Source organism: Lichtheimia ornata, assembly GCF_029851405.1.
Source record: "Lichtheimia ornata isolate CBS 291.66 chromosome Unknown scaffold00102, whole genome shotgun sequence".
NCBI classification, from domain to species: domain Eukaryota; kingdom Fungi; phylum Mucoromycota; class Mucoromycetes; order Mucorales; family Lichtheimiaceae; genus Lichtheimia; species Lichtheimia ornata.
The window spans coordinates 53,329-68,976 of NW_026695422.1; the positions used below are offsets into that span (position 1 = coordinate 53,329).

General features: G+C 43.4%; 5 protein-coding genes across 5 annotated transcripts; 1 reads left to right on the forward strand and 4 right to left on the reverse strand.

The window, feature by feature from the left end:
• Positions 1 to 233: 233 nt before the first annotated feature.
• Positions 234 to 3,514, reverse strand: O0I10_011847 (uncharacterized protein; the record flags this gene model as incomplete). Its single annotated transcript, XM_058491809.1, has 7 exons — positions 234 to 371; positions 426 to 577; positions 646 to 856; positions 914 to 965; positions 1,021 to 1,487; positions 1,541 to 2,618; positions 2,760 to 3,514. The coding sequence occupies 7 exons, from the start codon at positions 3,512 to 3,514 to the stop codon at positions 234 to 236; spliced, it is 2,853 nt and encodes a 950-aa protein (XP_058337437.1).
• A 461-nt stretch (positions 3,515 to 3,975) lies between these two features.
• O0I10_011848 (uncharacterized protein) lies at positions 3,976 to 7,437 on the reverse strand (the record flags this gene model as incomplete). The annotated part of the gene is made up of 9 exons (XM_058491810.1): positions 3,976 to 4,335; positions 4,389 to 4,531; positions 4,591 to 5,459; positions 5,543 to 6,392; positions 6,478 to 6,613; positions 6,728 to 6,793; positions 6,867 to 6,905; positions 6,979 to 7,045; positions 7,220 to 7,437. 9 exons carry the CDS (start codon positions 7,435 to 7,437, stop codon positions 3,976 to 3,978), a joined length of 2,748 nt encoding a protein of 915 aa, XP_058337438.1.
• A 1,431-nt stretch (positions 7,438 to 8,868) lies between these two features.
• O0I10_011849 (uncharacterized protein) lies at positions 8,869 to 9,707 on the reverse strand (the record flags this gene model as incomplete). Its single annotated transcript, XM_058491811.1, has 4 exons — positions 8,869 to 9,059; positions 9,118 to 9,228; positions 9,291 to 9,624; positions 9,681 to 9,707. 4 exons carry the CDS (start codon positions 9,705 to 9,707, stop codon positions 8,869 to 8,871), a joined length of 663 nt encoding a protein of 220 aa, XP_058337439.1.
• Positions 9,708 to 10,216: 509 nt separating this feature from the next.
• On the reverse strand, positions 10,217 to 12,312 carry O0I10_011850 (uncharacterized protein; the record flags this gene model as incomplete). Its single annotated transcript, XM_058491812.1, has 9 exons — positions 10,217 to 10,668; positions 10,725 to 10,820; positions 10,878 to 10,983; positions 11,036 to 11,177; positions 11,235 to 11,391; positions 11,453 to 11,595; positions 11,655 to 11,766; positions 11,836 to 12,004; positions 12,064 to 12,312. 9 exons carry the CDS (start codon positions 12,310 to 12,312, stop codon positions 10,217 to 10,219), a joined length of 1,626 nt encoding a protein of 541 aa, XP_058337440.1.
• Positions 12,313 to 13,316: 1,004 nt separating this feature from the next.
• O0I10_011851 (uncharacterized protein) lies at positions 13,317 to 15,532 on the forward strand (the record flags this gene model as incomplete). The annotated part of the gene is made up of 8 exons (XM_058491813.1): positions 13,317 to 13,403; positions 13,508 to 13,588; positions 13,677 to 13,899; positions 14,034 to 14,299; positions 14,376 to 14,789; positions 14,856 to 14,954; positions 15,019 to 15,250; positions 15,318 to 15,532. The coding sequence occupies 8 exons, from the start codon at positions 13,317 to 13,319 to the stop codon at positions 15,530 to 15,532; spliced, it is 1,617 nt and encodes a 538-aa protein (XP_058337441.1).
• Between the last annotated feature and the right edge of the window lie 116 nt (positions 15,533 to 15,648).

The following is a 15,648-nucleotide window of genomic DNA, read 5'->3' on the forward strand; positions in this document are numbered from 1 at the left end:
ACGAGAAGAGAAATGGATCAAAGCGATATTTATTCATCTTCCCTTTATAGAAAATATGGTGGGTGATGGTGGTGCTCGATTGAATGGGGAGAATGAACAACGCAAATAGACGCATGACACCAAAAATAGAGCCCATATTCCCTTCAGCAGTTCCCTTCCGGCTTCCGCTCACACATAGAGTTTATCCATTGACGTCAAATGTTTGAATCCAAATAGCTAATACAATTGATGATTTACTGAACCGATGCTCTCAACTCGTCACGTGTCATGGTTGCAATTCCTCGTTCTTTAAACTTGGCTGCTGAATCGCTCCCCGCATCGACAATGACCACCGTATTTGCATCAGGCTCCTGGGGCTCTTTACGTAAAAGCTATACCACTCATTTAAGTAAAAATCCATTGTGTGCAAAAATCCAACTATTTACCTTGCCATGTAGAACATTCACAAGAGGACGCTGATATGTTTTCTTGTATAAGGCATCTTCCTCATTGAGTCGTTGGATTGCGAAATAAATGGATTTGCCTTTCAGGGGATGATTCTGTACTGGCTCTTCAGAGATCCGGAATTTGGCATACTCTACAATCCATCCATGGTGCTATTAGAATGACACGTTTCCTCAATATCAAGCACATCCTCCTTCTTACCTTGTATCATGTCCGCTTCAACGGAAGCATGAAGCCATTCCATGGAAATAATTGGCTTATCTGCAAGCCGGGCATAAATGTACTTGGCTGTTGGGGCTGGTTTATTGGTGGATGGGTCGACCTTGAATACCATAACATTGCATTGATGCCAATCACTGGTGTCAGCTTCGGATATGGTGGGGTAAATGGACGACTTGGTAAGTTTTTTCCACTACATGTGCAATAGGTGTAAGCATAAGCACAATACCATTCCTTATCCGGTACTTGCCTGATTGAAGATATCATCTTCTTTCACCGTGCTACTATATGTGACAGAGATCCTATTTCCCATTATCATTAGCCAATGCCTGCTTTCTTATATACATTTCCTCGTACCTGTTTTGTGGAGGATTGCGTCGTCTTAATCTCTCTGCGATTGGCTGCGGCTTTGTTGTTGAAGATCGGGATGTGCTCTTGCTTCTTTTCTTGTTGCTTGATTTTTGCTGAGACGACGATGGTGCTGGTGCTGATACAGCGTCCTCGGCAAGTTCACCTTGCTTTGCTTGTTGAGCATCCTTTGCACCCTCATCTTGTTGCGCGTGTTGATCATCCTTTCCATCTTCATCTTGCTTTGCTTGTTGATCATCCTTTGCATCCTCATCTTGTTGCGCTTGTTGATCACCCTTTGCATCCTCATCTTGTTGCGCTTGTTGATCACCCTTTGCATCCTCATCTTGCTTTACTTGTTGAGTCCCTTCATCTTGATTTTCTTGTTGAGTCCCTTCATCTTGATTTTCTTGTTGAGCATCCTCTGCATCATCTTCTTGATTTGCATGTTGATCTTCAATTGCGGGTTCAATAGGCTACAAGGAAATGTTAGAGCATAATGGGTATAATCACAGTAAAGAAACCTTACCTCGAGGCTACTCAAGTATTGTAAATCAATCTTGTCATTCTCTGCTGCTACATCTGGAGCTTCACTCCTTGCAGGGGATGCTTGGCGAAGACGTTGACCATAATCATCATCATCATCATCATCGATAGAAGGCTGCTTTTCGAATGAAGAGGAATGCTGACCACTAAGATCCGAAGATAGGACTGGTTCGATACTCTCACTTTCTAGCGATTCTATGACAATGGTGCTCTGTGTGTTGTATCTTCTCATCTTCGGTGGCTGTTCAATCTCCTTTAGTGCTCGACCCAGTGAACTTCCTGGTCCCAATCCAAAATCTCCTTCCATTGTTCCATGGCTGTATCGTCGTCGTTTCGCAGGCGGTTCCATCATCATTGAATCCTCCTCTGGAACTGGATAAGGCTTATAGACTGGGTCTGTGTTGTATTTCTTCATTTGAGAATGCTCATTCTTGTATTGTTCAGCTTTATGTCGTTCTCGTCGACGAAAATCCGATCCTTCCATCAACTCTTCAGGTGCTCGAGCATCGCCATCTTTCTTCTTAAACCTGTCAATGTCCTCCCTCCTCACACCAGGGATTTCTTCGATAGGCATTGGAGGGTCATCAATTGCCATTCGTGAAACGACGCCGTGATTGCTCTTCATGACATTGACCGCTGCATGTACTTCAGGGTATTCGAATCCAAAAGAAAGGTTGCTTGATCCATTGGACTGATTCTTTGGTCGTGTTGCAAGATGTTGACCATATGGATATGCTGCTAGTTGATCTCGCATGGCTAATAGGATAGGCTGTGATTGATCATCATGTGATTTGCTAAGATCGCTTCCAGTGCTGTTCAGTGATCGAGAACTGTATTGAGGATCGCCGAGTCCTTTGGGTTGCTCATTGTCGATCGGACCACTTTCCTCCCGTGAATCGTCCTGATCGTCCTCCACTACATTGCGTGTCTCTGGTGATTCGTGTTGTTCGCCGAATGAAGAGTGAACATCGTCGTCTATTGAATATGGAAGGGTGGCGTCTTCATCCGACATTGTGACCTTGAGATCGCTGGAGGTAATGGTGGTGTCAAAGAAGAAGCTGCTGCGGAAAACACTCCTCTAATTGGAAATCAGCTAGGAAGTTACACAAAATGCAAGAAGACAAGTCCTCCACCCCAATTTCATTATGCAAATCATTTCATTGTATTTTGTACAACTCTTTTATTACAATACAAATATTTACATGTTACGTCCATGAGCTACATCATCACCATGAGCGGCTTTGGCTGGATTACCAGTGAGCTTCCCTGCCAACTTTTCAAGGCCTCCCTTGATCTTTTCACCAGCAGATGGCCTATGCTGAGATCCAACTGCTTGTTGTGGTTGTTGACCATAATCTGATGTCTGCTGAGATGGATCAAAGGATTGTTGTTGTTGTTGTTGTGGTTGTCCATATCCTTGTTGTTGCCCAAATCCTTGTTGTTGGGCATTACCACCAGTAGTATCAAACCCCTGTTGTTGAGGAGCAGCTGCACCACCACCATATCCTTGTTGTTGAGTACTACCACCATAACCACCAATGTTGTCATCATTGTATCCACCACCTGAAGATTGGGTAGTGTCATAACCAGTCCTCGTACCGCCGTAGCCACCTGCTGTATCATCATTGAATCCACCACCGGAGGCTTGTGTGGTGTCATAACCCATATTGTTATAGCCGCTAGTATCGTTGTAGCCACCACCAGCCGATTGAGTAGTATCATAGCCACCCACGTTTTGACCAGTGTTCACGGCATTTCCACTATCATATCCGGTTCCCGATTGCTGGGTTGTACCATAAGCTCCTGCTCCTCCTCCTGGATTGCCGCTGTCATATACATCGTTGCCAGTGCCATATGCCTGCTCGAATCCCGTGTTGGGTGCAGTTTGGATGGTGGGGTCGTTGTATGCACCACCCGATTTCATTTGCTGATTACCATAACCTTGATTATAAGACATTGTGGATAATTAAAGTGCAAAACAATGATAATTGCCATGGCCTTTTTTTATACTACAATGATCCCCATTCCGACACGTCATGAACATACCCTTGTTCTTGCATTGATATTCATCATGTTTCAAATCGCGATCCTGCAAGTCATATGCCGCTCTAATACAATCATCATAAAAACATAGCCGCTCGTGATCATGCTACGCATGTGCTGATGGGTAACTGGATCATCCTACCCTTGGAAACTTGGATTTGAGACCTTACAAAAGTGGCATCTCCTGTTTTCGTGATCATATCTGAGAGGCTAAAAAGAGCATGTCACTTTATGTTTATCGCTGTAAAAGGAGAGAGAGGAAATCATTTGTGCTATACAGTAAGATAAAAAGGTTTTGAAAAGAGAGAGAGAGAGAACTAGCAAGACGATACTACAATAAGGTTTTTTTGGGGAATAAAGGATGAAAGAACACAATTAGCTGATAGTGCAATCCTCGGTGGATCCTCCACTGACTGCAGCACCCAAACTCTTTTTGCGATCCTTGGCTTTTCGTTTGAGTAGTTTTTCTACCGCCTCGGGATTCATATGATGCAATGCTTGGGCGTGGGATAGTAATGCTTGATTCTCGCTCAATGCCCGTTGCTCTTGCTGCGTCAAACCCAATGCTAACGAATACTTTCGAATGTTTTCCATTTGTGGATGGTTTTCAAGTGACATGCCAAAGATGTCTTGGCGGTTCCAATTAATAGCAGGGGCACTTGCACTGCGAGCGGATGTATCTTGGGATGTACGATCCTGTGGGCTTCGGTTGTAAATCTTGGCAGAAAACACCCACTACATCATCATCATTAGTATTCCAAGATGGCATGTGTTACAGTAAATCTTACATCATAAGAAGGCTGTTGGTCCTTGACTTTGGGTGGACATGAAAAGGCAAGCTTCTTGCATTCCTCGTGACAAATCAATGCACACACTTCACAAAAGATAGCACGAGATTTCATCAAATCGCCACACACTTTGCATTCGACCACTATTGAAAAGCGTCAACATACGTTGTCAAGGTTATACAAGGGCAACAACAAAACGTACCTTTGCCAAATGAAGTTTGGATAAATCGGTGTGTGATGTAATCCTCATCAACGCTAAAGGACATACCACTCTCGTTATCGAATGACGTTTCGGTATCAAAGCGTTTAGGAGATGCAGCTTCGCAACGAACCGGCCGTTGCTGCTGGTCGAGTGGATGACAATATTCCACGCTGGATGACGTTGCTGTTGTGACATTGGATGATCGCTTACTTTTGGATGATGAACGACAACGATGATGGTGTTGACGTTCATGGTTAGGTTTTTGTTGTGGTTTGGATCGTTGTTTATGTTCCAAATAGCTTGTAAGTGTGGATGATTTCTTCATGCGTCGTTGATGAGTGCGGAGCCAAAGGTGTTCCTTAAGTTGGGTTGCTGTTGGTCGATCATCGGGATTCTTTTGAAAGCAGCATAACAAAAAGCTATGCATCTCATCTGAAATCTTATCCGGTAATGGTGGATAATTGTCTTCAACGATACGAAACATGGCTGACATGGCAATCAAATCTGCATAAGGAGGTTTGCCAGTGATCAATTCTACCAAAGTGCAACCAAGGGACCAGATGTCGCATTTGGGAGAAGCACCTTTGAGCTCAATGACTTCGGGTGCCATCCAATTGGGTGTGCCGGATACAGTGCCAGCATCTGCACCTTTAATTTTGAGGTTGAGTGATACACCAAAATCGGATAGCTTGACGTCTCCTGTTTTGGTGGTGAGGATGTTGGCCGCTTTGAGATCACAATGAACCACTTGGTTGGCGTGCAAGTACTCAAGTCCATTTAAAATCTTGATGCAAAAGGATGCAACAAGCTTTTCGGGGAATGCGCCAAATGCTTTGAGGGTGGACATCAGGGATCCATTTTCGGCGTATCTTTAAAAGGGAGATAAGAATAAAGGAAAAAAAAGGCTGTGCATGCAAGGGGGTATCTGTGCGTAAGCAAAGCACCAACTTACTCTAATGCAATGTTGATATGGTTGCGACTCTTGATGAAACCAAGATATTGGATGACATTCGAATGGCTCAATGTCTTTAGAAGGCTGACTTCTTTCATGATTTCTTGGTCAATATCGGCATCATCCAATCGAATACGCTTCACCGCCACAGTTTCACCAGTGGAAAGATCAAGGGCTCGATACACAGATCCAAATTGACCCTTTCCAATACAATTGCCAAGTTGGTATTGTGTTCGTGTCAATCCATCTTTGCTTTTCAATGAGATCTTTTCTCTCGATTTGCTTGTGGTGGTGCTGCCTTTATCCTGCTTATCGATTTCCACTGCTGCTTTGAGTAGTTGACGATGGTCCAAATCCTTCTCACTTTGATCACGTGGTTCTGGATGTTGATGTTGATGATGAAGCATCATCTCACTTTTTCGGCGACTTCGACCCGTAGTCGATTGTGGTGTTACAGGTGGTGTTTCAGAGCTTGTGGATGATGTCGAAGAAAGAAAGGATTGGCACGAAGATGCTGATGATGTACGAGACATGGCTGTGCTCGATGTAAAATCACGAGTACTCGTTTGATTCGAACGTCCTTGGGATGAGAAAACAGGTGCTGATGGCCGCCGTGTCAAAAGTTCCTCTGCACTTTTTCTTCGTTGTGGATGATGATGATGAGATCGTCGTGATGGATTTGACTTGTTAGGCGTTGCTCTTAAAGGTGATTTAGGTGGTCTCACAAAGGGATCATCTTCGTATGCGTTAGCGAAGATATCTCGAACATCTCGATAGCCTGTAGTCGATTCATGATCACTCCCATCATCATCATTGTCATCGTCATCATCGACAATGGTAATCGGAGCATCTTTTTTTGCGTGATAGTGAAAATCATTTAGCTCCTACACATGCCTCTCCTGGCAAAACACAATGCAAGCAGCAAACACAGTTACCTTGAATCTCCTTTATCGCCGCCTGTGCATCCTCCTTTTCACCCGCTGGCACATGCTCCTTTGGCGCCTTTGGCTCCTTCTTCCTATCAACCGACTTGTAGTGCATTTGTGCTATTACAAGAATCGTGTGGATGACCTATTGTCGTTGGTAATATGAATACCATTGAGGTGACCAAATTAGTTGGTGGGATTCTTGGTGCACTGTAAAAGGGATATGCAGGGGCTGCCTACTACTACCGGTATTACTCACTGCAGGCATATCCTTAGCTTCGAACAAGTCTATCGTTTCAAATAGCTGCGCATCATTGAGGCCAAGCTAAACAAGAAGCAGCCATGTATGTGTGTGAGTGACCTTTTGCTATATCCAAGTACGTCCATTCTCCTTTTACCTGCCGTGCACCTTGAAGAAAGCGGGTAATGTTATCCATCTAATTGTTTATTTATTATGTCAACATCACCAGCCATGAGTACTATAACACATAATGCGTGCATTTTTCTCACCTTGATAAAAGACAAATCGCGTTGGCCAACATGCCTAATGGTTCCTGGGCGGAGCTTGTTGACAAGGCTGCACACAAATATCAAATCGTTAGTCAGCTGCTGAAAGGTCTTTTAGTATCCACCCCCTTGGTGACGCGGAATAACAGGGAATATGCCACCAGCAGGTAGTGCACGTTGATTTTCCCATGTAAAGCGTTCTCCCATTCTCCATAGGTGCATAAAAAAAGCACATCTCACTCACTTGCATAGCAACACCCCATCTTTGAGTTCATCATGCAGATTACCGCATGTAATCGATGCATGATCATCCAACATCTCATTAAGAAAATCCACAGCCGCCTGCTCATCATGTTGCAGCTTGTCTTGCTTCATCTTGTCAAATAGCAAATCAGCTCCACTTTTCGATCGTGCAATGCGTACAGGTGATGGGTGATTATTGATAGCACCACTTGATGCCATTGCAAGCGATATGATGATGTTCGTTTACAGTGCTCGTTTTCGTGGTTTGTTGTTGTTGCACGTGTATGGATTCTGTTGCAAGAGCAATAAGGAAAGCCGGATGGTGATGACTTTGCACGATATTCACGTTTGAAAAATCGCGTATTAAAGCTTATAGTAAGATGAGATAATGTTTGAAATAAAAGAGAGTGTTGGGGAAGAAAAAGAGAAAGAAACGAAATGAGCGCCTCACTCTGACTTTAAACTACATCACTACTGCCACCCATTTACCCATTACAAGGAGACGACAGGGTGATCAACGCCTCCTGAAAGATGGTCTCTGTGTGGGAGAAAGTGAGAGAAACACAAAGACAAAGCAACCCACGGTCAGACCAAAGGGTGATTTGATTGCTGTCAACATAATAAGGCTTGACATGGATAGCACACAAAAGGCAAAACGAGCTACGCTGATATCGGTGTGTGAAACTAAATCATGCACGCATGATAGATCCATCGTTCGATTGTACACATTATTAGGTTGTTGACAACGCTTGTTAACGGGAACGAGGTGGGTTTATTCCTTGACGCTGCATATTATGCACTATACTCATCCTCGTTTTGTTGCGAATGTACTTGCCCTTCACTCCTCACAGGGTACATTTCTCCCCAAACAATAGACGCTTCTCACCACATTGAATGTTTCCCGGATACTGGTCCCATCAAGCGAGAAGATTGCCAATCTCTCCCATTCCATGCCCCTGAAAAGATACATAAAGGAATGAGAGCCATTAGATTACGTGCAAAGAAATTGTTTCACTTGCTAGGAAAACCTGATCATCCTGGATCATATATCGCTCACATGTATTGAGATTCATAGCTATTAACTTGATCACATGGAAGAAAAATGTGCCTGTCAAATTACATCCCGTTGAAGTTGCTTGGGATTGTATATGACCTTTACCATGGTATATCCGTGGCGTTGACCACATTGATTCATGGTCCCCTAGATAATGCAGTGGTCGAAGCTTTATATATATTTTTAGTCACGAATGGATGGCATGATAGCAACCAAATCCTTGCTTACCCAAATAAAGCCATCCCACAAACTTACACAGCCCATTGATATCTCAAAATAAACATGTAACAATGACTCTTTAATACAAACAAGATAATAAATCGCCAATACTATCGCTATGGAAACTAAGATTGCTACGAGACAGTTGCCATGCGACTCAAGATGGATGATGGGTAAATGCGATTCCTTTGTTTATCATCAAACTCCTCCTTTGGTGTTTCCCAGTAAAGAGATTAATTGAGCATACCACGGATTCAGGGATGATGAATGTTTACTGCCCCTGAAAAATTATCTGACCTAGTCGACCTAATTTCCAACTGCCTATTTTCACCAATGGATACACAAAGTAGTTTATACAATATGCCAATCTATGCCCTTTATTCAGCCTTTGTAGAACCAAATCCAGAGAAACCCATAAGCTTTGCCATGTCATCTTCTTCTGCATTAGGCTCCTCTTCCTTGTCATGCTTCTTTTTCTTTGCCTCCTTCTTTTGTCGTTTCCTTTCCCTTCGTTTTTGTCGCTCCTCTTCTTCTTGTTGCTTGAGTGCAGCAATGCGCTGGTCTAAGTCTATATGAACATTGTTAGATACACAGCCCTTTCCACATCACTCAAGATCGCAACCTACCATATTCTTCCTCAGGTTCCTCTTTTTTGCGCTTGAGCATGGCTAATCGGTCCTTGACAGAGTCAACAGACGAACGCTCCACTTTCATTTGCACACCGACGTTCCGTTGATCTATAACAAAATGCATGAGCTACCTCCCACCATGAATGATATCCCCACCCTTTTGATCTTACGCTTTCTTCCATTGATGTGATCGAGATAATTGGCACTATCCTTGACGACGATGTCACAAGCTTTACAATAAAATCCAGGTTGCCGTGAAGCCTCGCCTGACGCACCACCTTGTACAACTTGTATCTTGCCAATGTTGGAGTCAAAGTCGATCCTGTCGTCACGCATCTTGAGCGATTCCAATTGCTCATTGTTGTCTTTCTTTTCTCGGATCGGTGGTAGACCCATGCGTCGTCGTTCTTCATTCTTCTCAGCCAATCGATCCTTTGCCTCACGCTGTTTGGCACGCTCTATATATTCAGCCCTGTCCCATTTGCGTCGAAAATCAGTGTCGCTCTATACAATGATACATGTTAGCAAAGCAGATCGTAATAAAGCGTAAGACTACTTACAGATTTGCCGGATCCGTATGCGCTCATTAGTGTCGTAAAAGTAGTGGTAGTGGGTGGGTGGTGGGACAAGGAAGAGCAAATGAGCGGGAACACTTTGGCATTTTATTGTCTCAGCCAATTGGGGTCACTTTTGTGTTGCTTCGGCTATCTCAATGACTGACTGTGCATAAACATGGTTGTTAAGAGCTACCTTAATTAGCATATCAACGTATCTTCCCCATAAAAGCATTTCGTTGTACCTTTCTCAATCTGAATGACATTGGATTTAAGGGCTTCTTTAGTGTACGATATTGCTGTGATAAAGGGAAAAGAGAGGAAGAGAAGGGGTCTGATTGATTTGAACAAAGGTTGCATTCGATAGCATAACTCACCTCCGGTTCCTTTGTGATCATACCTTATCAACAGCATCATTACACACGTTCTTCGCCTTTCCAGATCCATAACAATTAGAGGCAACCACTGGTATGAATAAATATTCACCAAGGCCATTCAACTTTTAGTAAGATTGATAAGCTGAGATGCGTGTTGTTTATTTCTCAAAAGAAGAGATCAGGTGGTATAAAATGGTTATGACTTCTTGAATACGTTGGCGGAAAGGATGGTGCAACAATAGGGGGAGGTATAAATTGATGGCTGTATTGATGACGAGTTGGTGATGGTTGGATAAGAGGTAGAGGAAACGTTGGCATAGGCGTATGTGTGGCATGTGGCATGTGCCATTGTCCAGGATAAGGCTGATCGTATGATTGTGTCGAATGAGGCAGCTTTTCATCTTGTTGATTGTATCTAGCTGACGATGACTTGCTTTGATTTGCTGTCTTTTTCGGTGATGCATGAACACGATCATCTGCAGTACGAAGCTTCTTATCCAACGTTGTAAACTTTGGTCGCTTGTCCTGTTGATCCTGACGCTTTGCACAATGCCTTTTCAGCATCTCCTCCTCGTTGTCAGAGAGTATCTTCCTGAATTCGCTGTAAGATACGTTCTCTATTTTATCATTTGAGACGCTGCAACAACAATAAAAGCGATCCTTTTTCTCTTACCTGGCAAAGGCATGATGTGTACTCCCTCATTCTTTAGTGATTCCATAAACTCCTTGTCTTCTGATCCAATAAGGTTGACTGCAATACCCGATGTACCTAGAAAAGAGCATTCAATTACCAGCCCTAGTCGTTGTCGACAATATCAACACATACCAAAACGCCCTGTACGTCCCACACGATGCATATAGGTCTCCTTGTCCCGTGGATACTCAATGTTGATTACCAAGTTAACTCGATCGATATCAATGCCTCTAGCGATCTATCGGCGTTGCTTAGCAACCAGATGTAGAATAGTTGTGCCCATCACATACCAAGTCACTGCATACAAGTACACGTAGTTTGAAATCACGCATTTGCTCCATCACATCGAGTCGTTGTTCTTGAGACAATCCACCGCTAATATAGCCTGACATCCAACCCATCTCTGTCAACCATTTGGACAACTCCATAGCCCTATAAAATCAACGTGCCATTAATGATATGGTCAATCAAAGCATCCAATAAACGTACCTTGGGACACTGTTGATGAAAATCATGCATTGATGAAATGGTATCTTGCCAAGGATCTCAGCTGCAGCTTCAAATTTGGCCTTGTATTCTGCCAGCTTCCGCTTGAAAGGATTCTCGATTTCCCCAACGTCGATAGATTTATAATATTGTTGTACCTCTATCTTGAATCGTAAGCTCCATGGGGAAAATGAAAAGACAAGGTGAACGATCTTCCATACCTTCAAGCTCGGGCACTTTAGTGGTCAATCGCACGGTTTGAGGTTTATCCATCAGCGTATCCAAAAGCTTCAAAAGATCATCTGAGAATGTGGCAGAGAATGCAATGCATTGTTTCCTCTTGGGCAGCCGGCGATAAACGTATCTTGATCAATGCATTAATGATCATTTGATATAAAGAGAACATGCCCTTAATCCACTTACTGTATTTGCTTGGTAAAGACCTCTGACATAAGTCTATCAGCTTCATCCAGCACCAATAGCCGTATTTCACTTGTATCAAGTATCCTTTCTGTCATCAACTGGATCAATCGCCCTTTTGGAATAAAACAAAGCTCTATAAGTGATCCACAATGTGTGATGGCAATGGTGATATGGTGTATACCTGGTGTCCCAATAACGACTTGACACTTTGGTGCTTTCTTCGCATCTGCACGTACGGATAATCCACCAATGAACGCCTCGCATTGGAAACCTTGGATATGGCGGCCGATATTACGTAGCACATCTCGAATTTGGATAGCTATTTCTCGCGTTGGAGCTATTACGAGCACCTACAATGAAACAAGCTTGAGACACCACCCCCTACTTTTGTCATTGTTGCAGCTACTACCTGAGGTTTATTGACGTCAGTACGAATCGACTCGAGAGCAATCACGCTGAACACCACTGTTTTGCCAGTTCCCGATTTGGCCTGTGCAATGAGATCGATACCCAGTCGTCCCAATGGAATGGCTTGCAATTGAATGGGCGATGGTCGTTCATAACCGGCATCGGCAAGGCCACGAACAAGTTGCTTGCTTTGTACGAGTGCCTCAAAGTCCACATTCTCATCAATTTCGACATCGCGAGATCGCTTCATGGCGGATAGAGTTGTTTATAAGAGAAAGTGATAGAAATTGATGATCCCTCAACTACGCAAAAATACAATTGATTTCTCTATCTATCTATGTATGATCCCATTGTCTATGTACGTGTGTAATGATTGTGATTGCTCAATGACCCCCTCAACACCATGCCCGAGACCGCGGATGTTGACAGCATATGAATACGGGTGTAATTGGATAACTTAGGATGTGTCAGATCAATTATTGTTCTCACGCTTACCCAGGAATTTAGCCATCTGGAGAAATAGGCAAGTAAAGAAGCGGATAATGAATGAATGTGTTGCTCTCATTCGTGGACTAGTCGGATCGAGATGGATAACAATTAAGGTTTCCGCTAAGTTACGTTTCGGTTGCCAGTGGGGTAGACAAAATTACACACATGGGAAAAACGGAGCATGTGCCAAGCGATCAAGGGGCATTTCCAGCAGCGTGTGCATTTGGGCCTTGTTTGACATTATCTTAACAATGATCGACGCCACCAATGACGCCCATGTGGGATTGTGGGAAGCGTGCACAAATGTGTCACCATGGAAGAAAACGATAGCAGCGTTATATATCTTTTGTCCAAGACAATGGGAGTATAATCAGATAAGATGTGCACCCTTGTCAACGTGGTGATGTATGACACACTTAGTTTGACAAACAATTGAAATTGAATGAAATAATATGTTTCCTTTCCCCACACGCCCAAGAAATGAACACCGCAAATGCAATACCGTGGGATGCTTTGTCACCACGAGGGACTTGTTGACCAAAAAAGGAGTGTTCAAGTCGCAATATTTGTCATTGTGTTGCCATCTCGGTCTGGGGCAGTTAGTCTTATCGAGTTGAACCTGTGCTACCAAAAGATAAGTCGGAGCAACACTTGTCAAAGAGAAAATGGATTGCAACCAATAAAAGCAAAATTTTGGTCCTTCTTCCTTCTTTTTATTTTTTTGTGTTCTTACGCTTGCCAACAACACATTTGCCCTTATTACCGATGGCAGAAGACCCTCGAAACAACCAGGATGCGATAGTAACAGCTGAATCAGGATTGTCAACAACGTCTGAACATCGTGAAAACGATGTAATGGCATCTCTCGGCTATAAACAGGCATGTCATTTGCATATATGCCATCCATGCAACAATCAAAGCTGACCTTCCATACCATACGTATACGCACCCAACAGGAAATGAACAAATCCATGTCCACCATTTCCAACTTTGCCGTCGCATTCGGCTGTTGCTCGATTCTTTCTGGTTTAACACCTGTAAATATCCAAAACGATCAAACAACATCCCGCCACTCCGCAGCCCAGCATCTCGACTCACCTATGACAACTTGCATTTCTATTATAGCTCTGGGGTGATGCCATGACATCAGGTGGTTCCATCGCCATTATCGAAGGCTATCTTTTGGTCGCCATTTTCACATTTTGTGTGGGCCTCTCGCTTGCTGAAATTTGCAGTGCCTATCCTGTTACAGGTGGCCTTTACATTTGGGTTGCTCGATTGGCTCCTCCCGACTGGGTGCCTATCACTTGCTGGCTCACTGGTTGGTGCAATTGGCTTGGCTTGGTAAGTCTTCATTAACATACATGCACATCCTTTCATCCAAAGTTGACTCATTTTATGCATTGTAGACTGGTAATACATCTCATTCAAATGCAGCATACATTATGCACATTGGCTGATCTTCTTTTTTTTCTCACTCAGTTGCTATTACTTCGACGGATCTTGGTCTCGCTCAATTCATCTCCTCGTTGATCAATATTACCAATCCCGATTATGATGCAGGCATCTATTGGCAATATGGCATCTTTTTGGTCATTGCTTTTATTCACGGCTTGATCAACTCTTCCAGCATCAAATACAATGGCTTGTTCAATAATGTCTCCCTTGCATGGCATTTGATTGGAACCTTGATCATTGTCATTGTTGGTCTCGCAATGACCCCCAACAAGGCCAGTGGCAAATGGGTGGTACGTTGCACATGTTTACTATTGATTTTCCCATCACCTTGATTGTCTCACGCACAGACGTTCTTTTATTTGACAGTTCACCTATTTTGAAAATGACACGGGCTTCTCATCCAACGGCTACGCCTTTTTGATCGGTCTTTTGCAATCGCAATATACCCTTTCAGGTTTCGATAGTGCAGCACAAATGTCTGAAGAAACCAAAGATGCAGCTCGTAGTGCTCCTCTTGGTATCTTGTACGCTGTCGGCACTGCCGGTGTCTTTGGTTTCATCTTTATGCTTGCCGTCAACTTTTGCGTACAAGACTTCCAAGCTCAAATCGTTGAAACCAACATCAACCCACAAATGACAAAAGTCTTCCTTGATGGCGTCGGCTACAACCTTACTGTATTCTTTTGTGTCATCATCATGGGTGCTATGTTCTTTTCTGGATCAGCTCTCACGCTTGGTAGCTCACGTCTTGCTTATGCCTTTGCACGTGATCAAGCCATGGCAAGTATTACAAGAACAAATACTCGATAATGCTATCGAAAGCTAATGCTCTTTGAATCTTTATAGCCATTTAGCAAGTACCTTAGCCGTATCAATAAGCGAACAAAGACACCCGTTTATGCCGTTTGGGGCAACGTCCTCTTCGCTGTCATTGTTGGCCTATTGGTATGTATACAATGAAACCACTACTATTATCTCTTTTTTTCATTGTCTAACGATGTTCTCATAGTCGATCATCAATTCAACCGCCTATAACGCCATTGTTTCGGTCAACACCATCGCCTCTTCTCTCGCTTACCTCGTTCCAATCTTCATGCGCCTCACTGTTGCACGCAAAAAGTTCCAACGTGGCCCCTTCCATCTTGGTCCTTTCTCACCTGTCATCAACACGGTCAGCTGCTTGTGGATTGTTTTCACGTCAGCCTTGTTCTTATGCCCTACCGAAGCACCTGTCACTGCACGTACGTATCATCTTGCACAAACCAATGACTTGACTATAGAAGGTATTAACTTCTTTTCCTACTTTAGTCAACATGAACTATGCATGTGCTCCTTTGGCATTTGTACTTGGCGGATCGGTCATCTACTATTATGCGTACGCAAGAAAGTACTTCCATGGCCCTGGCAAGAGCCAAGATCCCGATCCTTATCTTGATGAGTGCTCTTTTGTTGATACAGTTTCAAGCAATCCTGACGTCAAGTCTGCCAAGCATGTGGATGCTGCTGAAGAAGAACGTCGTTAATTATACCTTGCTCTTTTCCCTTATTTACTTTCCCATCCTCAGGCAATCTCTTTTTGTGTCTCCAAATTAGCCTATTTCTGTATATATATATATCTTATCAGCAGGCCTTTTCTTCC